General features: G+C 37.8%; 3 protein-coding genes across 3 annotated transcripts in view; all 3 read right to left on the bottom strand.

Moving 5' to 3' along the window:
* Positions 1–380: 380 nt before the first annotated feature.
* KLHL41 (kelch like family member 41) lies at positions 381–6,573 on the bottom strand. Its single transcript, XM_066189996.1, has 6 exons — positions 5,382–6,573; positions 3,251–3,408; positions 3,054–3,161; positions 2,019–2,204; positions 1,310–1,456; positions 381–509 (listed from the first exon to the last, which is right to left on the bottom strand). The coding sequence occupies exons 1-6, from the start codon at positions 6,489–6,491 to the stop codon at positions 398–400; spliced, it is 1,821 nt and encodes a 606-aa protein (XP_066046093.1). The 5' UTR covers positions 6,492–6,573; the 3' UTR covers positions 381–397.
* A 720-nt stretch (positions 6,574–7,293) lies between these two features.
* Positions 7,294–17,984, bottom strand: BBS5 (Bardet-Biedl syndrome 5). The gene is made up of 12 exons (XM_066189997.1): positions 17,896–17,984; positions 16,622–16,704; positions 15,777–15,842; positions 14,903–14,952; positions 14,254–14,381; positions 13,247–13,382; positions 12,159–12,254; positions 11,608–11,670; positions 10,749–10,883; positions 10,553–10,636; positions 8,829–8,852; positions 7,294–8,720 (listed from the first exon to the last, which is right to left on the bottom strand). Exons 1-12 carry the CDS (start codon positions 17,955–17,957, stop codon positions 8,619–8,621), a joined length of 1,029 nt encoding a protein of 342 aa, XP_066046094.1. The 5' UTR covers positions 17,958–17,984; the 3' UTR covers positions 7,294–8,618.
* Positions 17,985–18,798: 814 nt separating this feature from the next.
* The window catches only part of LOC136292981 (collagen alpha-1(XXVIII) chain-like), a 32,359-nt gene continuing 23,592 nt past the window's right edge, over positions 18,799–27,565 (bottom strand). The window contains exons 27-35 of the mRNA XM_066189256.1: positions 27,154–27,222; positions 26,264–26,344; positions 25,244–25,279; positions 24,086–24,122; positions 23,402–23,959; positions 22,575–22,768; positions 21,876–21,954; positions 21,702–21,791; positions 18,799–20,046 (exon numbers count right to left, since the gene is read on the bottom strand). Of these exons, the coding sequence (XP_066045353.1) occupies positions 19,847–20,046; positions 21,702–21,791; positions 21,876–21,954; positions 22,575–22,768; positions 23,402–23,959; positions 24,086–24,122; positions 25,244–25,279; positions 26,264–26,344; positions 27,154–27,222 (1,344 nt within the window). The 3' untranslated portion in view covers positions 18,799–19,846. The remainder of the gene's footprint in view (positions 20,047–21,701; positions 21,792–21,875; positions 21,955–22,574; positions 22,769–23,401; positions 23,960–24,085; positions 24,123–25,243; positions 25,280–26,263; positions 26,345–27,153; positions 27,223–27,565) is intronic.

A 27,565-nucleotide genomic window follows, 5' to 3' on the forward strand; every position in this document is an offset into this window, starting at 1 on the left:
GTCAGAATAAAAATTAGCTACCTATTAGTTGGATTTAACTTAACAATTAATTCATGCACATTGTTTGGAGGACAAGCCACCAATACCTGGATTGTATTGAGTGCAAGGAAGTCTAGTGTTTGCAATTTCAGAGTGGAAAATTGAGTTCTTGCCAAAATCTTGATCTAATCAACATTAACTATAACCCTTTAGAAATTAAAACACTGGCAAAAATTCAGTGGTTGCTGATTAGCTAGGAAATATCTTAAGAAGTGGACAGACAAATGAACTGTTTAACAGTTCCCAGTATGACTAGTATGCTGCTAGAAAACTGTACAATTTGGGGATATTTTCATGCACCAAAACTAGAAGAGCCTATCAAAACTCCCTCACCATATATTATCTTCCAGCATTTTGTTTACAGTTTTGATAACTTGAAGAGGTTTAAGCGTGTGGCCAGGCAGGAGGCTCCAGTAGCATATCGGATCTCTTTCAGTATGCCAACCCATTCCTTCTTCTCATCATCATACCTGCATTTAAAAAAATGTTAGAAAATAGCTTCTTTAAATTTGAGTTTGATGCTTCAGCACACATACATGAAAAGGAGGATTGTACACCTGTTGCAAAGGCTTGTAGCAAGCATTTGCTGAAGGGTGCCATGAAAGGCTGTTTTTGTCCTCTACTCCGGAACAGAAAAATGTTCTTGTACACAAGTTATTCTTTTTCTGGTCCCTAAAGCTTGTTGCTGACCTGTGTCATGCTTTAAAAAACCTTCCTCTTTAAGCATCCCTTCCGAATTCCTTCAGATTCTTGCATATAAAGTTGGGGGGGTTTTCTTTCCTACTGCCAACTAAAACTGCTGAATTTACATTAGCAACTAAGAGTTGCAGCAGAGATATGCTGTCTCATCACTGCTGCTGTGATTATCTCAGAAAAATCTAGGAGATAGGGACTTCTGATTCTCTTGGAACTGTTACTCATTTGACTATCAACACATCATGTACAGGCCTCAGTGTATACATGCTTTTCTACATCACAGTGTCACAATGTTTTTATTGGCAAGGCTAAACCTGCCAAGAGATGGCAATTTACTCTTCTAAAGAAGCTGAAGATGGTGACTTGGACTGGTCAAATAATTAGTAAGCTGAAGTAGTCATTAGATCCAAGTTTCATGTTTATTTATTACTTTCTGACAAACTTTATCTGTCAACCATGCTATGGTTCATTTTCAGAAAATAAACAGAAAAATAGTGTTAAGCCTCCAGTGTCTACAAACCTCAATTTTAGATAAGACTTTCAACAAGGAAAGAGTGACTAAAATTAAACTTACTTCCATATGTCAGTGACTTCACTAGGTGCAAATTCTTTAGATTCAAGTTGAATCATTGCAAAGCCTCCAATAGCATACAAAGCTCCACTTAAAGTGACTAAACTAATGGAACTTCTCTCTTGAGGAAATTCAGGCATTATCTCCCATCTAAGGATGAAAAGAAAAAGTCAAGTTAAACACGTAAGAAATACTGTAGACTGAATGCACTAAAATACTTCTGTGGACAACAAATTCAGGTACCAAGGCCATGGTTTAGTAAAAGGAAAAAATTCTGAGATTTATTAGCAGTAAGTTGCAGTGTCTCCATCCCCTCAGGGACTTCTGCTACTCTTAAGTGACAGAATTACACTGTTAAGACATCTCTTCTCATGGACCACTTCTTACAGATTCCCTGATTCTTCAGTAATAAATAAGCTTCATACAGACATATTGTTCCCCAGTTATTCTCATTTTCCCCTATAGTTTCCAAAACACATATTTATTTCAAGTGGCATTAATATAATAAAATTAGTGTGGGGGTGTGCAGAAAGAACGTCTAGAGACCCACTCTGTAAATTGCTGCTGTTGTTGCTGAAGTTGTGACTAAAAGTAGACTAAATGTCTCAGTGGGAGTATACGTACCTGAACAGCTTTGTGACACTTACCTCACAGCTCCTAAAAGCCTAGATGATAAAACACTTGATTAAAATAGCTTGAATATTGCACTCACTTATTGGTGGTCAGATCAAAAGCTTCAACAGATGCAGTAAGGCCTTCCTCAGTGACACCACCTGCAATGACAATCTTGCCCTTATGGATGGCTGTTCCAAACATCGAGCGAGGCACTTTCATTGGAGCCAGGTCTCTCCAGTCTCCTTTCTTGGGATTGTACACAAATAATCTATTAGTACATTTCCTGGGGAGCAAAAAGAAAACCAGTGATCATTTTGAATCAACTTTTGACTTGTTCCAAATAGATTTAATTGAGGCAGACTGTATAGGTTTATCTATTCCACGTCTTTCCTTTCTTGCATCTAATCTTAGAATCCTTGCAATGTCTACAAAGCACTACTCAAATCCATAGGAATAAATCAAACAGGGTTTGCGTTACAGAAGGCAGCCATTTCACTGTACCTTTGAGGAGAGAGACAACATCCTTTCCCAGCATACTGTACTCGGGTGGATTTGTAGAGGAATATATAGCAAAGGTTATGTAAAGAAAAGATTATGATGGTGTTTTGGCTGGTATGACAAACCTTTATCTTAAACATCCCCTTACACTTAAAACACTTAAAAATTACCACCACATGTTCAATATGAGTGAAAACTTTTATTTTCCTAATGTCATACCCATTAAGCTATAACAGGTATCACAGGTCAGAAAATTGGAAGAACAGACCATAATTCCAGGGCACCAAGGTATTTCTATCTGGAAGGAAAGAACACATTCAGTGAAGGTCCTCATTGCTATGTATTACTGATTTGTCTGCAGTGTAAGTAAAATTTGGTTATTAAAAAAGCAAGTTGGATTACAATTTATATGTAATCTACTTTATCACCAAAAAATATATCCTACATACCATAAAGTATATTTCATATTACCATAAAATATCCTACATACCTACATACTCTGCCAGACTGTTAGCAACCTTAGTCCAAAGATGCAGAAAAGGGAAACTCTCATTTCTGAGTGTGAGGACATATTATCTATTAAGGGTCAAGAAGATAATGTTATTAATTGTCATAAAAAGACTTAGAAACTCACTTATCATCAGTTTTTCCACCAAGACAATATATCAATCCATTGTTTGAGATAGTTGCATGGCCATATACTTTGATGGGCAGTTTTTTGATCTCACCCCATTTCATTGCCCTGGAACAAGAAGATCACTGTTAGGTTTTTTCAACTAACAATGGGCCATCTACATGTCCTCAGTGGGCATAAGTAAATTGAAAACATACACAGGGTCATAGCACAATACTGAATCTAGTGACTCCTCAGTGCGAAGGTCCTTGCCTGCTATTACATAGATCTTGTTGTCCGACTCTCCCAGCCCGAAGAGACACCTGGCTGACGGCAGTGGAGGAAGGGCCACCCACTCACCAGCAATGCTATCCAGCTGAAAGAGCATCAGAACAGGAGGGGTTAGGAAAGGCAAAGAGTAAAAATCTACACAATGAATATTGTTCCACAGAATTTATCTACTGGCACCCAGTGTCTCTCAACAGCAAATCTGCTTGCCTGAACAACCTACCCTTCCCTCAGTGCAGCTAATGAATGTCTCCTACCCACCCATGCTTCATTGTGCTGAGATTTAGCAGAGTCAATGCCATACAATCCTCTTTGTGTCTGCTCACTCTCACTGTTTTCCTGCCTCTTTATTAAGCTCTTCTTCCTTATACAAAGGTCCCTCACTCTTGATTCCCTATCATGTTGGAAAGAACAAGTGGTTCTTCTTCATGCCCGAGGGAGCAGCCACTCCTGCAGTTCCACACCTGTATGTTTAGCTGGTTGTAGTCATCGCTACAATGAGGAGCCAGACTTGCTTCTCCTTACTGATCAGGACATGTCCCATGGCAAATGGCACAGATGTTTCTTTTGGAATCTCTAGGGCTACAGATGTGTGTTTCATCACAAACACCCTCAAAAGTTCATGAGATCTCTGAAGACACAAAAAGACTTCACTCTTAAGCAAAATAGGAAATCGCTGCAGCTCCCTTGGCAATAATATTGATGTCATTTTTTCTGCAGTATCTCAGGGCTCTCTCAATTCACATCCAGTATGCTGAAAGCACCTACAGAGAAGTAGCAGCAGGAGGACAGATGGCAAAATAAACCAGAATTTTCCTAGAAGTGTGGTACGTATTTTTTGTTTTGATCTGAGAACTTTTGATTGAACCTGAATTATCTCTAATGTTCAAAAAGAACTATTTTATCAGACATACTGCATATAGATTTGCTGGACACTGGTACCGGAAGTGAGAGTAAGATAAGAGTTTGTGTGGGGGTAAAGGCATTTTATAGAAAGTAAAAGAAAGTTCAGTCAAAATAAAGTTCAGGATTTAGCTTGGTGACATTCTTCTTCCAGAAGTACATTCCACAGTCTAGGTTTCCATGCTAAATGCATCTCCCAAATTTGACAGACCACCCCTGTTGGACAGGAAGTTTTACTGCAACAGTGAAATGTAGTTCCTGGACATGGATTTCCCCAGTAGCTGGATCTGGGTGGGGTAATGAGAAGACGTACCCCTCAGAGATCACAGCTTACTTTATAAGTCTGCATGATGACATTATCTACTACTGATAGGGCATCAACTTGTCATGCATTTTCCAGCCAGTGGCAGCCTTGTTTTCTCCCAGGTTGCAAGCTACCAAATACAATGTTTCACTGGTGAAAAAAGGAAGATCAGCAAGTGAAGATTGGTTTGGCACCACATCAATACTTTGGAGAGAACAACAGCCATGTGGGTAATGCAGACAAGTGTTGGAACTATAGGGATTAGCAGCAGCAAGCAAGCTTAAAGATGATAAGCAAACAAACATGATTTCAGGAAATGGATGTCGACATATAAAGTATGTTATAGTAGTTATATAGTAGTAGTATATAGTAGTATAGTCGACATATAGTAGTTATATAAAGTATGTCTTCCATGACAGCAGTAACACATTACTGCTGTCATGGAAGTATTTCAGATGCAAAAAAAAAGACATCTCATCAGATCTAAACCAGCTAAAGCACTCCAACTTTCATCAAAGTTAACAAAAATACACAACAAGTATTTACAAAAATATTATTAGACCCAAATTTAGACATCTTGTACTATAAAAAATCTGGGCCTTAATAAAAGCCAGTACCTAGATAGAATATACTAATCTTTTTAATATTTTCTCAGCTCTCACCAGGGGTTAATCCTGAAAAAGAAGATGCGAGTCCCTCAGTTTCATTTCTGTCTCTGAGACAAAAATAACTCCCTCTAGATACTTCTCTCCATCACCATACAAAGAGACTAGACAACCCACCTGCAGGAGTCAGAACACTTTTCAGTGACCCTTATAAGCACCTATTATTATACCAAAAATTAAAGCTTGTACCTGGAAGAAGTATGACTGGAAAGGCTGATCCTTGTTCTCCTCTTCCACATAGAGTCCTCCAACAATATAGACCTGGTTTTGTTTGGTGACTATACTGGAATGATTTCTGGGAATCTGCTCGGCGAGGGCTGCTAGGTAACATTCATTTTCAAGAGGATCATAGGCTACTGCAGCAGTGTCATTAACCAGAAGAATCAGGTCTTTGACGAACATGCCATGCCTGGGAAGGTCATTTAGGTAGCCAGGCAGTAAATCTTCATCTCCGACATCGCCATTCACCTCCCCTTTGGCTGACTTTTCTGTGCTTTTGCTAGAGTCAGGCAGTTTTCCAGCAAAAGCATCCTTAATAATTTTTACTTTTTTCTGAAGGTCTGAGTTGCTTTTAATTATATCATCCTTCTCAACCTGTTCTTTGAAATATTTTTCTGGCATTAGACGAAAACGTATGCAGTCAAAAATTTCCCCCAGGCTCTTTACTCTGTTCTCCTTGTCTGTTCGGACCCATCTCATTACTGCTTCAAAGACCAGTTCTTCCTTCTCTACATTTAAACTGTCAGGTGAAATAACTGAGATAAGTTCATGCGGGGCAAGCTGCATGAAATCCTCCTCTTGGCAGATCTGCACAAAATGATCTGAAACAAAATCACGGGCAGAAAATGCAAGCCTTGGGCAATCAAGCAGAACACCTAACCGAAGGATGGCCAGGCAGTTACCAACAGCAAGCCTCTTCTGAAGATAGGAGACACACACAGTGAATACGGAAGGGATCTGAAAGCGGCTGGCCAAAGCAAAAATATCTTGCACATTAGAATCATTGAGATCAATACTTGCTGAATAAAGGTATTTGACAATCATATCCAGGACGTTGGGATCAACATTATCTAGAACTACCTCCTTCTTTTTCTCTTCGTTTTGCTCAGATAAGAAATACTCACGAAAATAAGGGCTACATGCCGACAGAATCAATCTGTGGCAAGGCAGGCTTCTGTCACCAGCTTTTAGAGAGCAATCTACAAACTTTTTCTCTTCAAGGAGTTCCTTGAGGCCATCCTGAAGGAGGGTAGATTGGTAAAGTCTGAGCTCTTCAGTGAGTTCCCTTTGGGAATCCATTTTGCAAACACTTGGGAAAGGGGAGGGAGTAGAAAGCCTTAGCTGTTGTCTGCCCAAAGGTTTGTCTGTAAAAAAGGCAGACCAATGTGCTTTTTGCCCTGCTTGAAGCCTCTGCAACTTAATCTCACTAGCTAAATATAGGTACATACTCTTACAGGTCGGAATTTGGGATGGACGGTTTGGAAAAACAGAGTCGCTCTTGCAGCTGTCAAAGACTGAAAGAAGCAACTGTTGCTCTTAGTCACTATGGTCAGGTTTTGCCATCATTCTCCACATTGAATCAGTAAGATTATGAGCAATGTAATAAATTATTTGACATGAGTAAGGACAGCAGAATCTGACCCTCAATGAGACAGCTATGAGCAAGATTGCACAGATACATGTTACTAAATATTCTGAAATAGAAGTATTATTAATCGAGTTGTCAGTTTTAACTACTGCTCATTTTTTCAGAGTTGCTTAATACAGCTCATTGCTGCAGTCATAAAGATACTAAAAAACTCCATAACTTTGTATCTACTGCCTTTGTTTTAAGATTATTTTTATACATAACCATATCACATATACAATTTCTTCAGATATTAAGACCTCGAAATTTTGGGCTGCTTCTTAATATCCGTTTGGTTTTAAACCAAACACTACTGTTTAGACATAAAATATATGTTATTTCAGGTAAAGTTTTGCTTTCCAAAATAAGTCAGTTTGAAGTCTCCACCTGTATGGTAAAATGTTCTTCAAATGTAATGGAAACAGGATCAAAATACAACTACTTGAATGCAAGATTCACAACGATACATAGTATTATCAAAGTTTATTGAAGTAATGACTGCTTTTCAATATAGGTAGTATTTCATGAAAATTCATATTTTGAAAGATTTTCCACCAACACCAGTATTACATTCACACCACTGTTACTTTAACAGTCAGCTGCTGAAACAACAGCTGAGAGGAGATCTCATTTGACTTTTTCCATTTATAGAAAACAGCACAGAGGTTTTATCTCACTAGAAGACGTAACAGCTGTGTCTTCCTTTAAACAATAAATGACTCATTTCTCTATAACACATAACATCATAAAAGGTCTAATGACTCACACACAGAAGCTATTTGCATGTGGCCTGTTTTCTAGATCATTGCTTTAAAAAGTGCTCTAGCAAAAACAAACAAACAACCACTGTATGAGGATATCTGGATTACAATTAAATACTTGGAATAATATGTGCTGAATATATATTTAGCAAAATTATGAGATATGAAAGCTATTATTTGGAACAGGATTGCTTTTTCTTAAAGCTATCAATAACGCAGCCAATATGCCTACATACAAAATGTTCTATGTATGATGGTATTTTTTGTGTAGCAAATCATTAAACAAGTTATGGAAATTTAATTCGAACATATCCATTATGGGAAAATATATCACTCTGTATAAATACATAAATACTTGAAATTGAGCATCAAACTGCATACCTCACATTTCCCTGTCTCAGACAGTGGTCTCCATGTGCAGAAAAAGAAGAGGCTTCGTTTTCTGACATAGTACTGTGTAAAATGGCAAAGCAGTGCCTGGTCCTGGCAGCCAAAGGGCAATACATTAACACAGACGCCGTGAAGTTATCAAAAAAATGGTGGCTACTCGCCATAAAATGGTGTCTGAAACACTATAGCCGAATTTGTGTTGTCAGGGGAGGGAGAAAGAGGACAATCCTGCAAACAAGGGAGGTTACAAGCGCGTGAAATGGCGCTGCCATGCCCGTGGTGCGGGGTCTCCCAGGCGCTCCCAGCGCGGCAGGCAGAGGGAATTCGCAGTGCGCGGCGCCGTGACCGAGGGCGGCCTGCAGGGGGCAGCGCTCCCCGCAGCAGCCGCGCCCGTCGGCCTCAGAGCGCCTCTCCTCCGCGGCTCAGACGGGCAACACAAGGAATGCAAAGCTCTTAAGCATACAAGGCTTCGGAATAATCCCTCTTTTATGACATAACCTGAGGACTTATTATATGATATTTGCCTGCTCTATAGCTTTGGCATGTTCCTTCTCAGCTACTCTGATATTTCTAAATTATCTTCTACAGATCTAAATCCAGCAAGAACCAAGTTTTTCCCTGATTAGGAAACAAATTTGCCGATCTAAATCAGGTCATTACTTCCCAGAGTCCTTGGAGCGTGAATCCATCCTTTAGCTTCTCTACTGCAAGTCCCAGTTCTTCTGAAAAAACAGGCTCCCGATCATGTTGCTTTTTGAACATATGACATATGAGAGAAAATACAAAAAGAGGCACTTTTTAATTATGTTTTTCCATTTATCATCATAAATTTGATAGTTTGAAAAAGTATCTCCTTACCTTGTTTTCATCAGCAAAGTAAGCCTGCAAAGGAAACCAAAAAAGAACCTTGAAAAAAGAAGTCTAAAAACCACATATGCTAATTATTCCTTGGGGTCAAAACTGTTTTGGATAGGTCTTCCACAAGAATCCAGTCTATATGGGTTTTACTTCTATGTTAAAATAATTTACAAAAGGGTTCTAACAGAGATTTCTGTTTTGGATTATAGATTAGATACCACTGGATTAAGGTACTTTTCATTAAATACCAATCTTTGCATTTACCATCATAATAAAGAAAGATTTTTAAATGGCAACATTTTTGTACTACATTTGTGCACTGACAAACACTTTATAGGGAATGTTAATATGAAGACAAACTGACAGCATCCTGGTATTTTTTTTGCCTCATGTGCAGCAGCTTTTACTATTCAACATCAAAAACTAGCTTAAAACGTGTAATATCAAAATTCCATTGACATCACATTCAATCTAAGAAAAGAACTTAGAGTAATAGAACAACTCAATAAATAGAGGTGTGGGAAAGAGATGCCATCTTTCCTGCTCTGTGTGAGTGGAAATTAAGGCTCAGACTCCTAGGGATATCAGATTTCTGAAAATATCCACACTCTAGAAATCTCTGGACCAGTAGGTTCTAGATCTCATTTACCAAAAAGAGCCCAGTCTTGCTTCAGCTGCCCCTGTGGACTGGTGAGGAGCAGCAAAGCAAGCACTTTCCTGCAGTGGCAAGTACTGTGGAATATTGGTGTGTAGCCACTCCTTGGGTCCTGGGCAACCTGTGCCTCCTACAGCAACAACCTTCTAACCATTTTCAGCTTCCAGTTTTTGTTTGACAATATACAAAGCACAGTTATTTAATTCAGGTGACAAAGGCACCAACAGAGCAAACAAATCTCCATTTAAGGAAAGGTATGTCTTCAAATATGCTGAAGACTGAATAAAAATGTGCAAAAGTGAAAAGAAAGAAGTCAAAAAGCTAGGGAAGAGGGAAAGGAAAACACAAGAGCTTATCCATGTTAGTAAAAGGCGGCAAAATTAAAAGAAGTAGAAATAACATTTGTGCTGTGCCTGTTAATTTACCAGATTTCAGAGATTGGTAAGAAAACATGTCAATGCATCAAGGCTAACATCTGAAAACATGTGCCATCTACCCTTGCAATCAATCATGGAACCAGGTGTTACTGGGTTGCACACTACATTTGGAAATTCATTTAAAGAGGGTCAATCAAGCAACCTAATGTATTTTAAAGTAAATTTTCCCAAAATACTGGGAGACATAGTAATGTAAAATTACTGCTGCCTTTCTAAAAAACTTCCAAGTTTGAATCTTAAATTAATGTTGAGCATATAGACATCACCATCTATTTGTCTGCTTTAAGAGAAGGTGAATTATTGTTTTAATATTATGTATCTGATTATACTGTACTGCTGACTTTCAAGCTATTCCCGATTTTAATGTGTTGAGAAACTACATACAACTGTTTTTTTAAATATCTCCTACTATTTATTTTGAATAATAGTTTGTTTTTAAATTAAAAATTTATACACAGAATAAATTCCTGTAACAATCAGGATGTTCAATAAAAGGCATGTAGACGTGTTTTAAATATAGAAAGTACAGTTGCAGCTTATCTTTAATAGAGGATTACAGCTGTACACTGCTTAAATCTGAGTAACCAAACAAGAATGATTCTATTTTTCTGTTTTTTTGTGCAGCTGCTTACCACAAAAGCATCTGTATGTTCATCAGCTTCTATTTCCACATCATCTGGAACCTGCTCCACTGTTAGGTCTTCAAGGGGTTGAGGCTGCAAATTATAACACTGTAGTAAGTAAATTCACATATCTAATATGTTTAATATATTTTTATTACTGTTTAAAACAGTATTGTATCTAATTTAAAATAAATAAATGGAGTACCTTTTCTTCCATTTCATAATCCACTCCAAATATAGGATTAGCTGAATAAACTTTGTGAAGTGAATTAATCTCTTTAACTGCCTCTTGTAGTTTCTCTACAGGGTCTATTTTAAAACCAAGTACATATCCTCCACTCTATATAACAGAGAAAAAAGACAGCATCTGTTTATTAGTCTTACTTTTTAAACATTTTTTTCTCCTTGATAGTGATTTCCAGCTTAATGATAGCAATTTTCAGCTTGCTGAGAAAGCTTGAATCATGGGTGAAATAAAAATAATGACAATGTTCCTCTATGAGGTACATAAGCTTTTAACCATTAGCCCATTATAAAAAAGGGGAACAAACTCCTTATACAGAAAACCACAAGCAAACAAGGGTGGGATAAATTCAGAAGTGGTATTAACTATTTCTTCCCAGCCACTCAGCAAATGCTGTCTGTTAGGTCTTGATGTTGTTATTAAAGAACCTTTCAGACACATGGAAATAATGAAAGAGATTCAAAAGAGTGGTCTTACATACAGTACAGAATAAATTAGATACCAAAGATAATCTGTCAGAAGACAGTGTATTTGACAGTTATAAGCTAGTCATGCTGGCCTATTGTTGCTTTGCCTAGAAAAAAATGTAACTCCCAATAGCCATATTGACCACAACATACACTTCAAGCAGTGCGAAGAGAACTTTTTTTAAGTTTTCACAAGGCCACACAGAAGGAATGCTCTAAGTAACTTAAAAGTAGACCCATGACACTTCAGAATTAGAGAAATATTGCATATAAAAATACTGCATGTAGAGAAATACTGTACATATGTATAATTAAAATATAATCAATAGAAAAAGGGTATTAAAGCTTCTTACCTGCTGAGAACTCTCTATCACAAGTGCCAAGCCAAATTTTGAGTCTCTCATTTTTATTGAACGCTAATAATAAAGAGGTATAATGCTGTTAAATATTTTGTAACTACTGCAGTTTGGTTTTTCACACTGTAATAATACAATTACTGGCTCTGGAAGCTTGGCTACCAGCATTCCCTCCCATTTACCATTACAAATCTGAACTTCTGAAACCTCAGGGAAATGTATTTTATTCAAGTGGTAACAGTGCTAACAGTGAATTTCTGAACATCAGGTTCACAGATCATTATTCCCACCGTAAGTAGGCGGCATGAAGCATTAGAGTAAATATTAAAAAATTTGAAATACAAGCCATTTTCAACACCTGCACCTGCCCAGGAAATCCCCCAACTAAACTGGACAGAAAAGAAAATATATACTGTGGTTGATGCTGGCAAGACTAAATTCCTCTCTGAATGTGGGATATGACATAAAATTCTGGTAAGTTGGGAGTTTTAACCAAAGACTTGAGCATATGCTGTTTCATTTTGAAAATGGTTGTTGAAGATACTTACAATTTGTAGATATGGTATGCTGACATTAAAGCTGTCATTCATATTTGCATGCCAAACTATTCTCACATTAGTAATAAAAAATGTTCCCAAATTTCCCTATTAAAGAAAAGTTAAGTTAGAATTGCTTTAAGTACAGAGCTTTTTTCCCCAAACATGATGATTACTACTATCCATTTACATATAAGCAAGGTACAGCTTCATATTTTATTCACTAAAAGCCCGATTCTTCCCTACCAAAACTGGTTGAAATGTTTCTATTGATTGCAAGGAAGCAGGACCCAATCTTTAAAGGCTACTAGAACACGGGTAATGCAAATAGCTGGGAGTAACTACTACTGCAGCAAAGCTGGATCAAGTCACAGCCCAGCCAACCTCATGGGAATACACGAAGCATCTGAGAGTGCTATTAACTGTACAGATCTGGAATTGGCACAAAGCGTAAGTACAACGGCACGTGGGTTAAACTTAGGTAATTGAGGAGATGTGTGCCAAGGGAATGTAAAGGAAAGAACTTTTTAGCTTGTCAGAGTGGATCATATTTCTATTCTGGACTAAAAATGCACAGACAGAAATATCAGCTCCTGTTTTATTTCACTGCTCCAGGAAATGCTTGCAACTAACCCACTGTAAAATAATAAATGTTTCCTATTTTTATCTTAATTTTTTTTAATTTTTTAAGACACAGAATCCTTTCCAATATTTTCAATTTTCATTAATCAAAAGACAATATAATCTTAATACTGTTTAGTCAAAACTGCATGTAAACACACAAATATTCAGCAGAGCACTTCAATACTATTTCCTTTCAGAATCTTACAGAGCTTTAGACTCATAAATATGTATTTTTAACAGAAATTGTGTATCTAGTTCCTTGCATATTAGCCAGGTCATGTAGACTTCAGTTTACCAAAAGGAAAGTTTGTTGTAGCAGCAAATATATAGGATCAGTTTCTCTGCATGCATCAGCTGATGAACAGCATTAAGGGTAATTCCTTGGAGATTACAAAACTATAGGAGTACAATTGCTAGATGAAAACTGAAAGATTTTATCTTTTCTGTAGTCAATATATTTGGAATCTTTACTATACCTGGTCACTTGATAAATTCCAAACTCCATTGACTTTATCATATATTTGCTCTTGTGGCAACAATCTCAGCTGCTTGTTTTGAATCAATGCACTTCTCAGCTTCAGGTCACGATACATTTTGGAAGTTTCATAAGCTCTGCAAAAAATATAAAATACATATTAGTTCATACATAGTTCCATTTTTTATTATATTTACTTTTATTTTAGTATAGATATAAAATGTATATTTTCAGATTTTCTTATCACCATAATGCACAAAACTGAGAGTACTATTAAAACTTCTTCAACATAATTAAGTATATTCCAGCCTTCCTTAATTTTTTTTTTTTTAATTTAAAACTGTTTTTTAACGACTTTTTCATCTCCTGTATTGTTCATGTCTATACTGTTTTCCCCTTAAGACAGTCATCACCCAGCCTCTATTGTAAAGCATAGGTTCTCTGGGTCCCATGCTATACACAGCATGGACATTAACAATCCTTTATTTTTCTGTGCTGGTTAAATCACAAACATCCAATATATATGTCAGTATTCCATAGCTCTTAAATAGACACCCATGGTAATGAATTATGCACACATTCACCCAGGTGACTTGTCTTTAGGTGGGAAGCATCCAGTGATTTGCAGATGAAGAAGAGTTCTGACCAGGATTTAACCCTTCATTTCCTTTACATGGTCTGAAATTATGGGAAATTATTGGAGACAGAAATTGTAGCTAGAAAATGCACACTGATATTAGCTCCTCTATACTCTTATGTGTTCAGATAGTTTATACACACAGAAGTTGTATAAATTGTGACCAACAACTAGTATAAATACACATTAATTTTCATTATAGGCAGTTATCTACTAGAATTTCTGATCATTCTCCCCCTTCCTTCCAGAGATTGTTCTCTTCTGGGAAAGTTTTCTGAATGTTGAATATGGACAGTCATATACTGTGTCTCTCAGTAGTTGCAGTCTCCTGTATTTGAGTCCTTGATCAAACAGTATTTTAAGTACACTACCTGTGCACGGCAATAACTGAAGTGAAGAGTCTGGGACTTCCAGGAACAACATTGGTAAATATGAACTCAAACCGAGTATTGTTACATTTAGTCAGTATATACAGAGCTTCTGTCTGCCCTCTCAATTTCTGTAATGAAAAAATGAAATTTTACGTTTTGGCAAGATAGTAGCCTGATTGTACAAATGATAAATAATCTTCAGATATTGTCTAAGTTTTTTTAAACAGTGTATATGAAGGTAATCCTGATTCTACCACTAATCTACTACTGTCTTCAGCTAAACTTATTTTTCTTTTTCACCAGCTAGCAGTTCCATCAACAGTAAAACTATTGCAGCCTGCCTGCTCTGCATTTGCAATATCATGACTGAAATATTCTTTTTGATTTTGTTATCATATGGTTGCCCAGGAAATCTACATCATCTTCCTGCTAGTTCTTTGTGGCAAGTCAAACAAGAAGCTACACAGTTGCATGCAATTCCATTCAGGCTATGTATCTGAGAGCTCTCCACTTTTAAAACAAAACTTTTGTTACTATTCTATTACTGTTCTTGCAAGCAGACTTTCAGATTTTTGTTGATATAGTGCAATAAGTATAAGAAACTAATTAGAACTTTTATTATTTTTAAAAGTATTTTTTTGGAACTTACTGAGTTGGCAGTTCTTGTAGTTATATTTATAACACAGTTGTAACCGACAGCTTAAAAGTCAAGGGAGAAAAAACATTCTTTTGAGAACAAGAAAAGTAACAGTCAAAATTACAAAGTATATTACTGAATTTTGTAGCACAGCTTTGGATGCAATTTGTGAGAATTACACTTTGTGGTTAATGCCCTGGGTTGTCATCACCACCCTGAAGACTAATTTAAGCTGGAAAGGATCTTAGGAGGTTCTTTGGTCAAGTGATGTTCTCAAATCAGGACCAACTCTGGCTGCTGAGAGTACTGTCAAACCCAATAAATATTTCCACAGAAAGGGATTCCACACTGAGCGCTGGAAATAATTTGTGTACAAAGTAACTGCGTCCTGCCCGTGTTTCAGCACATGAAATTAAATACCCGCAAACTTATAACTGCTCATACAGTTTTAATTCATACAGTTAAAATGACAAACTTACTCAGAGTTTACAATACTTAAACTGGAAAGGCAGGTACTTGTGGGGAATAAATAGAGAAATGCAGAATGTGAATAAACAGGTGGCAACAAGAGCTACAAGTAAAGCAATTTATGATGAAACTCAAACTTTTGTTTCTAAAAAAACAAATGAATCCCACATTGGCTAAATGAAAAATATGTCTGAAGACACATTCAACTTCTTTTCTGAGAAATTACCATCAAATATCGAATATTACTATTTTCCTATGAATTATAATCTCAGTTCCTATATTATAAAGAGATTAATTAGCAACAGTTTATTTCAGACCTTAAAGAGCAACACAGCTATACTTCAGTATTCCGTACTGAAATCAATACTTTGTGAAGGAAGAGCAAGCCACCACAAAGGAAACAAAAGGCAATACTTACAGAGATTGACTCTGGGCAATGACAGCGAGCGCCAAATGATCCGCAAATTTGTCACAAGTAGTTTGCCTGGAGATTAACATCGTAGCTATTTTTAATCTAAATAAATTCCATTAAATGAAATATTCTGAAACAACAGAATATTCCTTCCCCTTGACAGGAAAAAGAAGAAAAGCACAGGAAAATTCCCCCACCAGAAAAATCACCAAATCACTAACCATTTAAATGCTTAAAATGCTAGCAGAGAAAATCCAACAAGGAGCAAATGAAACAATCTCTAATATATACCAGCATTCCTCAAAATCAATCCAAGAACAGTTACTGATTTCAATGCAGATGCTTACAGTAAAAATGTAGACACAATCAGTGCAGAACTGCTCTGGGGAGGAGAAGGGGAAGGCAGTGAGTTAGCTATCACAGCAGTGATGAATAACCTCACCCCTTTGCCATATGCAAATTTATTCCATTCTGTACCCTGTAGAGTATCACATCCAACCCCTCTGAAGGGTCATCTCAGCATGCTGGCAACTTCAGCCCCTGCCCACTACATATTCCTTCCTGATTCAGTTAAAAACAGCGTGGGACAAACTGAGCATTTAAGAGGATTACAGCAGAACAGCATCACACTGTTTATAAATGGATTATTCCTCCAAGGCTTTAAATTCTAAACAAATTCTGAGACAAGAATCACCTTCCTACAACTTTAAGAAAACACTCTGAAGCAGATCTGTGAAATAGGCAGGATCTCTTCTGTGCAACAGAGTACTGATACAGAGTTCAATGGAAACCTGACCTGGCCTTCATGAATCTACACAAGTTAAATAGAAGAAAGTTTACTATTTCCTTACCTCTGTCTCCATTGTTTCCTTTTGTATCTTCAACAGACTCTAAACAGTCTATAAGGACCTCTCCAGGTCTCATTTTCATTTGTCTAAAAAAATGGGAAAATAATTTATCTTCCAAAAATAAGGCCATTTTTCCCCCTGCTTCATTTTCCTTTATTTTCTGCTCAGTTCATCATGCACTGAAAAACCCTCACATGCATACATACATACATACAAATCAACTTCACACACCTGAAATTCTCACTACATCTCACAGATGAGAAATATTAATCTTTATTATTAAATTATAACAGTGAATAAATACATATTGATGTAGCAAGTGTGACCATGAAAACTATACCACAAAATAAGGACAAAGTGAGTGGAAATTGGACGAAAAAGCAAAAAAGAATCCACTTGCATTCATGTAATTTTTAGGGGACAGAGTTTATTGCCTCTTGATGTACTTTCAGATCATAAGGAGTGGAGCTAGGCTCGTAAAAGAAATGCCAGCAAAAGAAATATCACATGTATAAGAACATGTGAAATGCTCTGCTAAATTTTCCATAAAGAGTGGTGGCGGTTTTTTTTTCTTCTTGTTGTTGTTTTTGGTTTTTTTTTTCTTTTTGGTGAGGTCTTCATTTGTTCATATATTATTTTGCTTTACTTAACTGATCTAACTACTTAATTACACAATAAATGCAGTGTGAATTTTTGCTGTATTTTAATCGTATTGTCAATAGCCGTCAAAACTCTTCATGCATGGCATGATAGAAACAAAATCTGTAATTAAAACACGAATTTCCTGAAATACTGCACAGTCACGGCCCCGCTCCCTGAGGAGGATGCCAACTGCACGGCAGGGGCGGCAAGTCCTGGTAACCATTTGTGCCACCGTCCCCGCACACACACGCCTTCAGTCTGGTTGTACTTCTCAATGCTAGAAAAGCCCAGCTAGAAAAAGTGTGCACTCTTCCCTCAGTCCTCCAGTGTCCAACCTTTTGTTTAGTTTTTTTGTTTGTTTGTTTTGTTTTTGTTTTTGTTCTAGATTGGAAACGGTGAGCGGACCCCCCCGCAAGCACTGCCCGCCCTGTCCCGCCCGGCCGAGTCGCTCTTCGGCCGCCGCCACACCGCGGCGCTCCCGGCACACGCCGGGGCGCTCCCGGCACGCACCGCGCCGGTAGCGGTGGTCGGCCTCAGCCTGCGGGACGCAGCGCTCAGCCAGCCGCCCACCGGCGCCGGGCGGGCCCGAGAGCGCCTCTGTGAGGGCAGGGCCGGGTCGGGACACGGACACTCACTGCGGGGAGATGTCGAAGCGGACATCCCTGTCCTCCCACAGCACGTCCAGCACCCCGCTCATGGCCGCCACCCGCCCCGACGAGTCCGCGCGCCGCCCTGGCAACGGGGTGGGAGGGAGGGCGGGTGGTGTCTCGCGCTCCCGCGGCGGCCGGGATTGGCTGCGGCGCCGCACGCGGGGAGCGCGCGCGCACTCGTGCCCGCCCCGGCTCCTCCCCCGGCTCGGCTGAGGCGCTAAAACCTGAGACGTGAGCGACCCTCGCGTTCTTGGTAACGCAGCCTCGAGCGCTGGGGATTTGCGAGGCTGGATGTTTGTTTGGTGGTTTTAGGCTTATTTTAAAAGAGACGAGATGTGTTATTTTTCATTTGGAATGACTTGCAAACTATCCAAATCTTAATTGCGGTGTTCTACCACTTTCAAATTTAAAAAACGATACTCCGAATAAGAATCGTAAGAAAACACTTGTCCTTCGGCAGTTCTTTGCCTAACGCTTGTCCCTGTGTTGGTGAGGACCCCGTTGCGCCCATCCGGATATTGACACAAGCTGGATGAAATAAAGCAGCGGGCGAGAAGTGGTGCCTGGTCCTCGCTCCGGCCCTGGCAGGCTGAGCGTTGTGTAAGGAGGGTGGTTTTGGTTGAGCCCAAACTCCGTTTTTTGTTGATACACTTGAAGTTACCATTTGCTCAGGAAGGAAAAAAAAAACCAACACCAAACCACATAAATCGAACTAAAAATGATCGACGAGTTTCACATACAGGAGTGCGTAATCTGAGCCGTTTGGCCTTGTTAAGGGCTGTGGCAGAAATCCAGTTATCAGAAAGGCATGATGCAGTGAGTGGAATTTAGCTGTGAGGAAAGTTTTTAGTCCTGTAAAGGTACCATTATCCTTTTTCTGTCCTGGCAGTAAAACCCGAAATGTTTTATTGGAAATAAGCTTAAAAGTATATTAAATAACAGGAAATGCAACATATACAGGCAGACATCAATGTAAAAAGAGTATCACAGTGGCAAACAATAAACTGTGCTTGTTTAATGTTTTAAACATAAGTTTAAATAGTTAACTAAGGAAGATGAAAATATTAAAATATATTTAAAAATTAGACTTGGCTTTCTGAAGAGAAACACATTAGAAGGACCATTTTAGACATGAACTAACCCAGCACAGTAATACCATACTGGTATATGCACTCATAGAAATCTCTGGATGTGTGTTTTCACTGTAATTGTCTTGGATCTTGGTTAGCTAATAAAAACTGAGGAGAGTTTACTGAAAAAAAAGGATGAAATGTACCTGTGACGTGTTTAGGAAAGGTGGGTAACTGAACCACCTCCCTGTCTTCTGACCCAGAGAGCACACAGGTCACAAGTTGATGTGCTTGTTGTATTTACTGGTATTAAGTACTACTCTGTATGTAATTTGGAAGTTGCTATTTTGAGCTTTAAATAGTAAAATACTATTTGTGAGAATAGTTTCACTTAAAAGAAGTGAAGTTTTCATTGTAGAATCCATGCCAAATATCAAATTTCCATAACAAAGGGAAAAGAACTTACACAATGACCAAGGATTTGTTTCCAAGGCAATATATGTAGTTTAAAATAAGGTCTAGTTAGTGATTGTACAATGGTAGTATTTAAAGATCTGGGTGAAGGAAGGGCAATTGCTATGGCAAATGCAACACTGGACTTACTATAACTGAGTAAAAAAGGAAATTTTGCACTCTTCATACTGTTGAAAATTTGCCATTTCATTATAATCTCTATGTCATATAATAAATTCTAAAAGTATTCCAGTATGCTTGCATAAGTAGACATTTTTTTAGTTAGTGGGCATACGACTTCATAATGTTAGCATTCTGTAAATTAATTGGTTTGATTTTAGATACCATGCTGGATACCTGATAAAAAAGCCAAACAATCAATAGCTTCAACCTTATCATTTTTAATGTAGAGACTAATTCCTACCTCCAGAAAAAACCACACAAGCCTGTCTACATTCCTGTTCGGACTTAAAGCGGTTTGCATTTCCCTCGCAGCCACCGTACCAAAACTGAGCACAAGCATTGGCTTGTTTATCATAATACCATCTGATGGTATAAACACGGCACGGCCCTTGGTCCAGCCTGAGCTCGCACCGCAGGTCCACAATGCTTTCTAAAATGGAGAAAGAAAAAGAGGAATAGAAAACCATTCAGTGTCGCCCTGTCTTTTTCAGCCTTCTGATGTTTTGCATTTCTGTACTGGAGTTCTCAGCATTGTAACATAAACAAAGAGTGATGTTTTGAAAAACTGTGCATTCCTTCCTGGGGGAAGGACAAATTGATGGACTTCTAGGTTGACCAGTGGGGTCAAAGAAGTGTCAGCCTCGTCCCCCAATCCCTGATCAAACTCCAAAGACTATGTAAGTCAGAATCCCAAATAAATGTCCTTTTTTGCTCGCACAACTGGACAGTGTGAGTATAGTTCTTTTGGGTCCGTCTAACAACAATTCAGTGTGTAAAAGTCAATTGTATTCCGTAGATTTTACCTTTAAAACTCTTACTTTGTTTGGTTTTTTTTTTTTGCTAATCTTTGTTTATAACACAATAGTTTAAGATTCACTTCTAGTTGTAAAGATGTTAATATTGAAGGCAAGTTGTAAGCGCATCTTAGTAGTCAAATAAACTGTTCCTTTACTGGCATGTTTCTAGTAATTCCAGAAATAATAGTATTATGGCTCCAGATGCAAAAGGAGCAAACAAAATGAATATGATAATTTTAAAATATATATTTTTTGAAATCTGATTACATGCAACCAGTCTTGTGAGCAAACAGAAATTATAAGCCAAAGAGCTGTAAGCTAGTTGCATCTGCTGTTTTTATATCTGCTGCATCCTTCTGCTGTACATTAGTTCTCCTTGTGGTGTGGGAGAAGAGACTTTAAAATACTGAGAGGAATGTAAAACTCTTGTCTTGCTTTTGTAAGATATTTGTGATACTTATCTAATAAATGGTAGTAATTATGTACCTAAGTTTGAATTTAAAACTCCTACAGATATCTACAGACTGTGACATACTAATCTAGTCTCACTCACTTTAGTAATACCATGAGATAGAAAATAGTTTTCTGTGAAGTCTAATGTTGTGACCAATATTTTGTGTTTTGCAACTGGTATTTTGTTGAAAAAAACATTAGTGGCAGAGACCAAATAAGTCTTGCCACTGTTTCCAGGAAACATGGGAATATGTTTCTATCCCTCTCTTCTGTTGCTCCCATCATAATGCACTATCACTGGAACTGAAAATCCCCCAAATGATGAACAAAATACATTTGGGCATTTCATATAAAAAGAATCAACCCTTTAAGCACGCAGCTAATTATGACACTTAAAACGACTATACACTGTTTTTTCCTATTGCTCCTCTGAAAGAGAAATACATTCTTTCTGTCCAATTCTGAAATCACTATCTTTCTCTTTAATGGAGCCTTCCACCTCTGTAGATTGCCCCTTCTTGGCTGATGAATGACCTGGTGACTGGCCCACCCTCAGTGAGCATTACATTCTCTTTTTGATCCCCTTAGGAGCTCCCTCTCAGGTTAGAGAAAACCTTGCTTTTACTTTTAGTGCAGCGGTGAGATCCAGAACTTGGGAAGACAAGAGCTGCAGCTAGATCTGTTATAAAATCCTGAAATGACTTCTTTTCCGTATCACAGACTCACAAAATCTTTGTGGAATGAAACAAAATGATTCTGATTTAAAGCCTTATTAAAAGTTAGTACCAGCTGAAGAGGGAACAAAATGAAAAAGCAGTTATGATCTATAACCCACCGGGTCTTGGTGTGGGGCCTGCAGTTGAAAGAGATGATGTCATCACTTTATTGGATGGTGGTTGTTTAGATGACAATAATGGTAACACAGCTGCAGGTGAAAACAAACAGAATGAGACACTGATTTTTCATCAGCCAAAAATGAAAATGAAGACATGAATGACAATAGAAATACCTCTAGTGTTTACTGTTAGAAGGGCTGGATGTTCTTCTTCATCTTGTTCCTCTTCATAGACTGCAGGAGGTATGTTGGTCTGAAATAAGCATTTGATTTTTTTTTCTTTCCAGATACTGTGAAGTGTTTCGAAATGAACAAGCACTCCATTACTTAGAGATTTTCTAGTATTTTTCCTTTCCATTTACCATGACCTCAGTGTTCAGAACCACAATTTTAGCTTCTCCTGGTTGTCTTACCAGAAAAGTTGTAATATCTAAATGTGGGATAAATATTTTTTTTAGCTGAGCTTCACAGAAGTTAATTTATAGACTTAAAATTATAACCTACAATTGAGTCCAATTACTGTTCTTCGACTTAATTGTAACAGTGTAATTGCTTTTTAATATTGTTATGATTTGCACTGTGGCACAAATATTACTGTATTAAACAAAGGAGTCCTGTTACAATTTCAGAAATAAGTTACAGCTATTAGTTAATTGCCTGCATGCAACATCAGAGCTCTTACTCAGAACAACCAGTTCTGAGCATACCAAGTTAAAGTACCTGTCCTGTAGAAAACTAAGGGAAATGGTAAAAAATTACGTTAGGTGGCACAGAAAGATATATACTTAAAATTTCTGCTCTTTAAAGCCTGCTGAATTTTCATACCGGAGCTAATGGTTGAGGAAAATGGCCAAGACTCAGAGGATTTTTTACTGTAGATTCTCCAAGTGTCTGTGCTGAAAGTGATTGTCTATTAACATTGTTCTTCTGAAGTATGTAATGTAAAGAACTTGGAGATACTGAATGGAAGGATTCCCCACTTGTACTTGCATCATTTTCATTATGGTTGTATACAAAGGTGCCATGTTCATCTTCACAAAATTGATTCACTAATTTGGACTCCAGAGCTGTTTAAAAAAAAAAAAGTAGAAAACTTGTCATACTGAGAAATTCAATTTTAAAATTTGGATTACTTATATATGTCAGTAATACACATGTAATCCAGATCTCCTCTGGATTGTTTACACGCATCTAAGAAGATTATTCCAGACTCTTTGGAGTGTGGATGTTTTGGTCAAAAATTTGCCAGCATGTAAGTTCTCTGCATGGCAGAAAATACAATGAACTCACGTAAGGGTTTTCATCTAAGCTTAGTAACAACTACTGGTTGGTAATGGGAAAATAACTTATCTTGCTGATGTGAATAACCAAGTGAAAATGGGTTATTTCCCCAGGGAAGTGAACAAGTAGCATTTATGGCAATGGGTTTCATTCTGATTTACAGTCAGCAGATTTTCAGCGCATGAGCAGTTATGCATCTTAGAAAACTTGTTTAAGCAGCTGTTTTCCTAGCCTGGGTGGCATGCCCCCATTGGCGTGCTGCCTCATAATGTAACGCCGTAAACAAAGGGGATCTCCATCTCTAGATTTCTATTACTTTGCAACATCAAAACATATCCACAAAGAAAATGTTTCTCCCCCACCCTGCCCCCTTGTGAAAAGTATCAGATATAGGCAGAATAAAACTTCAATGAACGCACCTGAGAGGGTGTTAAAGTCATCAATGAGATACATGTGTTCTGTGTCTGGGTCTGAAGCAATCAGATTTAGCTCACGCACAAACTCAACCTGTGTTGGATCTGAAGTATTTACGATTCCTATTGCATACATTTCGATGCTTGCTGCGTGAGCCTCTCGAACAACAAGATCTAGTTTTACAGCTTCTCTCTTGTCTGTTTGGCCATCTGTTAGCACAATAGCTACTTTCCGCACCCCTGCTCGAGCACCAGCAAATCCTTCCTGGGTTGCTTTGCGGATAGCAGTTCCTGTGTAAGTGCCTTCTCCCATGTATTGCATTTTCCTAATTGCTCGCTTAACATCCTGTCGGGTTGGATACTTGTGGAGCCCAAATTCTAGCCGAACTTCTAAACTGTATAACACAAGGCCAATTCTGGTAGCGTTTCTGCCTACAGTTACTCTGTCTACTAAAGCAGTTACAAAGTCTTTGATAATCTCAAAGTTTTCTGGTCCCACACTCTCAGAGCTGTCAATCACAAATACAAGCTCCATAGGAATTTCCTTACATTTAATACTGCAACCTACAAAGGAAAAATAAAAGAAACCCAGATCACAATGACTTGATTTGGCATGCTTTTGGAAAAGAAGAATGCAAATGTAATGAAGGAAATACAGAATCTGAACATAAAGATTTCCTGAGTCCTTACCACATATCTCTTTAATTAATTTAATTATATCTTCTCTCTGTATGTGAAAAAAAAATATTAAAATATTTTACAACTTGCCTCTTTCAAATGAGTTATAATATTGACACTAACAAAGATTTTGTTTATAATTAATATTGGTGTCCTACAGTGACTTAGAAAAATCTTACTGTTTAATCTCCAAACTTGTCTTTGGGAATGAGTTCCACATTTTACAATGAACTATTTCATATGCACACAATGATCAATAACTTGACAACATGTTAACGTCTCTATCTAAAACAATTAGCCCCTGTTATTTTAAAGAATGTTTTGTGGTTAATTGGTTCTCATTGAAACTGAAAGGCATAAATATTTTAGCATCTGAATAATATTATATCCCTTTTAAATGTACTGGGAGTAGAGAAATAGACCCAACTTTAGGAAGCATAGGATTACTTGTAGTGAGATGACATATACCAGAGCACCAATACTGAATGGAATTGGGAATTTTCAGCCCTGATGTACCTGGCCCACTCTATTGCTCAGCCTTCATCAGCACAAAACCCCAAAACTGCTGCCTTCAAAGCTGTCTTTTCAGAAAAATTATAGCTTCTGTGACATGTGAATAAAGTGTTTCTCAAAGCAATAATTTGTCATATTTTTTGAAGTGCATGACAGGACTCATCTGGCATTGAGTCAGACTTTCAAATACAACCTTTTTCTGCTGCTGCTCAGCTTCCATCATAAACCGTAGTAGTATGTATATACTCATTGACATACTTTACTGGATTTGGCTCAAGTGTGGTACAAGCTTAGCAGAAATATAAATAAGTTCATAGCAGACAGACAATGACAAGTTTGAAGATCTTTGCTCTTTAGACTCCTAAATCCTTGCAAAAAACCCTTCCTGCAGCAAGTATATGCCTGGGTGATCTAACACTAGCTATAAAAGAACATATAGCAGAAAAATACCTAAAGTCACCAGGAACTTTTAATTCCATTTCAGCATAAAGTAGATGAGAAAAAATCAGAAATCTTTGAGTTGGTTTCTTTCTATATTATTACTGAGATGGCTTCTAATCAGAAAGCTCTTTCCAAAATAATTAAAAGGCTACATTTCATCTGATAGTGTTGTTTATATCTTGCTGTAATGGGATTTAAATAATGGAATTTGCTTACTGTTAGGCCTTGGTCTCCCTTTGGTCCAGTTTTGCCCTGCAACAGTGATTTCTAATTAAGCTTTTGCAATTAGATATTAACATTGTTTTTCAGAATACGAATTCATCGATACCATTATTAGAATAATATTTGGCAAATAGGAAGTTAAACTAGAAAAAGTGTGCTGCTGATGCACATGCACTGGCTTGTGCATGTAGTACCTGCAACCTCCTAAGGTGGTTTAGGGGAATTGGATGACCTCAAGTCTCCCACTGGATCACTGATTTTCAGTTCTTTCACTGCTGTCCTGGTTTTGGCTGGGATAGAGTTCATTTTCTTAGTAGCTGGTTCAGTTTATTATGGGAATCATGTTGACAACACACTGTTGTTTTGGTTGTTGCTAAGTGGTGCTTACCCATAGTCAAGGACTTTTCAGTTTCCCATGTTGGTGAGAAGCTGCACAAGGAGCTGGGGGAGCACGGCCAGGACAGCTGACCCGGGCAGGCCAAAGGGACATTGCACAGCCTGGGAGGGCACATCCAGCACAGAGACCGGGGAGTCGGCCGGGAGGGGCCCATCCCTGCTCGGGGGTGGGCTGGGCAGCCATCAGTGGGTGGTGAGCAATCTTACTGAGCATTACCTGACTTTTTCATGATTATGACTGTGATTATCCTTGGTTCAATTATTAGACTGGTTTATATCCACCCATGAGTCTTCGACTTGTTTAGGGTTTTTAAAATTTTTTTTCTGATCTTCCTCCCCATCACACCAGTGCTGGGGGGTAGATGATCGAGTGGCTGTGTAGTATTTAGTTGTTGGTTGGGTTAAACCATGACAACTGCCTTAAGGAAGAAACCACATCCATGTGGGAAGTGGGATATTAATCAAGTAGACGTCTTTTTTGTGCTTTTAAAGTTTTCAATGGTTTCAGTTTCTTAAGTGTTTCAGATTATATGTAGTTAAATAGAAAGAAGAACACACAACCTAGCTTTGTTTTTGAGTGGTTTAAGAAGACATATGTGATAAACCTGAGTTACTCACAGGTTCTCCAGATAAACCAGGGTCACCCACATCACCTTTTTCTCCTTTTTTCCCCTTGTCACCTGTGGCTCCTCGATCTCCCTTTAAAACCATGGTGGTAAGCAGACAGAGAGTGTAAGTCACTTTTTGTTACACTTTTCAAATTTTTCTCTACTAGCCTTGGTTGAATCCACATTAAGCTTGTGACATGAATTAGAAATCTTTGTTAGAGATCACTTAAATAAATTGATACTTTGTGAATTTCATTAATAATAGTAGTAATTGGCTAAGCATTTTTTATGGGAAAAAATACCTGAAGTGGTTTGAACAAGGAAACATCTCGAACAACTACATGCAGACTGGGGGGTTTCATTGGATATTGCATGATAGAAATTATTTTCTGTGCCTTAGAAAAATAAGATAATACTAGAGAAATAGAAAAGAAATCCAGGGGGGTCATTGAAATGAATAATGGGAATATCACTTGGAGAAACATTTTGGCCCAGAAAGGATGTTTGGCATAGCAAACAGATGTATTAGTGCTTCTTGGTTTGATTTTTAGTAGACTGTGGGACTGTGTAGCCTTTCTGAGCCATTGTGATCACATCTGAAAACTGATTCCAACCCACCATTCTCTTTTTCTTAACACTGATATAGTCCCAAAATTTTGCACAGCAGGTAGGTGAAATACAGTGATATTAAATCTAATATTTATTTTAATAATAAAGGAATAATATAACTTCTAATAACAATATAACTTCTAATAATAATATAATCTTCTAGGGTCTGGGGCTCCCTTTACACAGAATTCACATGCCTTCAATGAGAACTGACTGTAACAGAGCATTTTGAGTGTGTTGGCTTCCATCTAGGGCATTATCTCACTTTTATCTCTGATTTAGATATCATACCTTCTCTCCCAGAAGCCCATCTCCAGGGGGGCCTCGTGGTCCTGGCATTCCTTGAATACCTTGTTCCCCCTAATGATAATCCAGGTAGTGATATTAACCCTTTGTAATCATTCACCACACAGTAATTTAAAATGTTCAAAGAGAAAGTATATCAAACTGCATTTTAATAAGGATCTTAGGCACTTCACACAATTTATTGGCTAATTTATGTTTTTCAAATACTTCTTCAGTATAGTGATACACAATATTGAAAACCCACATGATCATTGTTGGATGTAATTTTAATTTGATTGTAATTTCAGTTTTTTCCCTCTTTCTATCCCATTTTATTCCTTTTCATTCTGCCTTTCTTATTTCTATCTTTTGAGTCTGTCTCATCTGACTGATGCTTTGGATGAAAGTGCATATTTCA

This window comes from Chamaea fasciata, unplaced genomic scaffold, assembly GCF_029207755.1.
Source record: "Chamaea fasciata isolate MVZ Bird 193981 ecotype frontalis unplaced genomic scaffold, bChaFas1.0.hap1 SCAF_8, whole genome shotgun sequence".
Taxonomy (NCBI): Eukaryota; Metazoa; Chordata; class Aves; order Passeriformes; family Sylviidae; genus Chamaea; species Chamaea fasciata.

Excerpts from the sequence above, each read along its gene's own strand:
- KLHL41 (XM_066189996.1), bottom strand. The coding sequence starts at position 6,491 with ATGGATTCCCAAAGGGAACTCACTGAAGAGCTCAGACTTTACCAATCT. Across the intron at positions 3,409-5,381 it reads TCCAGTCATACTTCTTCCAG|CTGGATAGCATTGCTGGTGA; the intron begins GTACAAGCTTTA and ends ATGCTCTTTCAG. Across the intron at positions 2,205-3,053 it reads GGTGGAAAAACTGATGATAA|GAAATGTACTAATAGATTAT; the intron begins GTGAGTTTCTAA and ends TTTGCTCCCCAG.
- BBS5 (XM_066189997.1), bottom strand. The coding sequence starts at position 17,957 with ATGAGCGGGGTGCTGGACGTGCTGTGGGAGGACAGGGATGTCCGCTTC. Across the intron at positions 10,637-10,748 it reads ATTATGAAATGGAAGAAAAG|CCTCAACCCCTTGAAGACCT; the intron begins GTACTCCATTTA and ends TATAATTTGCAG. Across the intron at positions 8,721-8,828 it reads ACTTTGCTGATGAAAACAAG|CAACATGATCGGGAGCCTGT; the intron begins GTAAGGAGATAC and ends ATGTTCAAAAAG.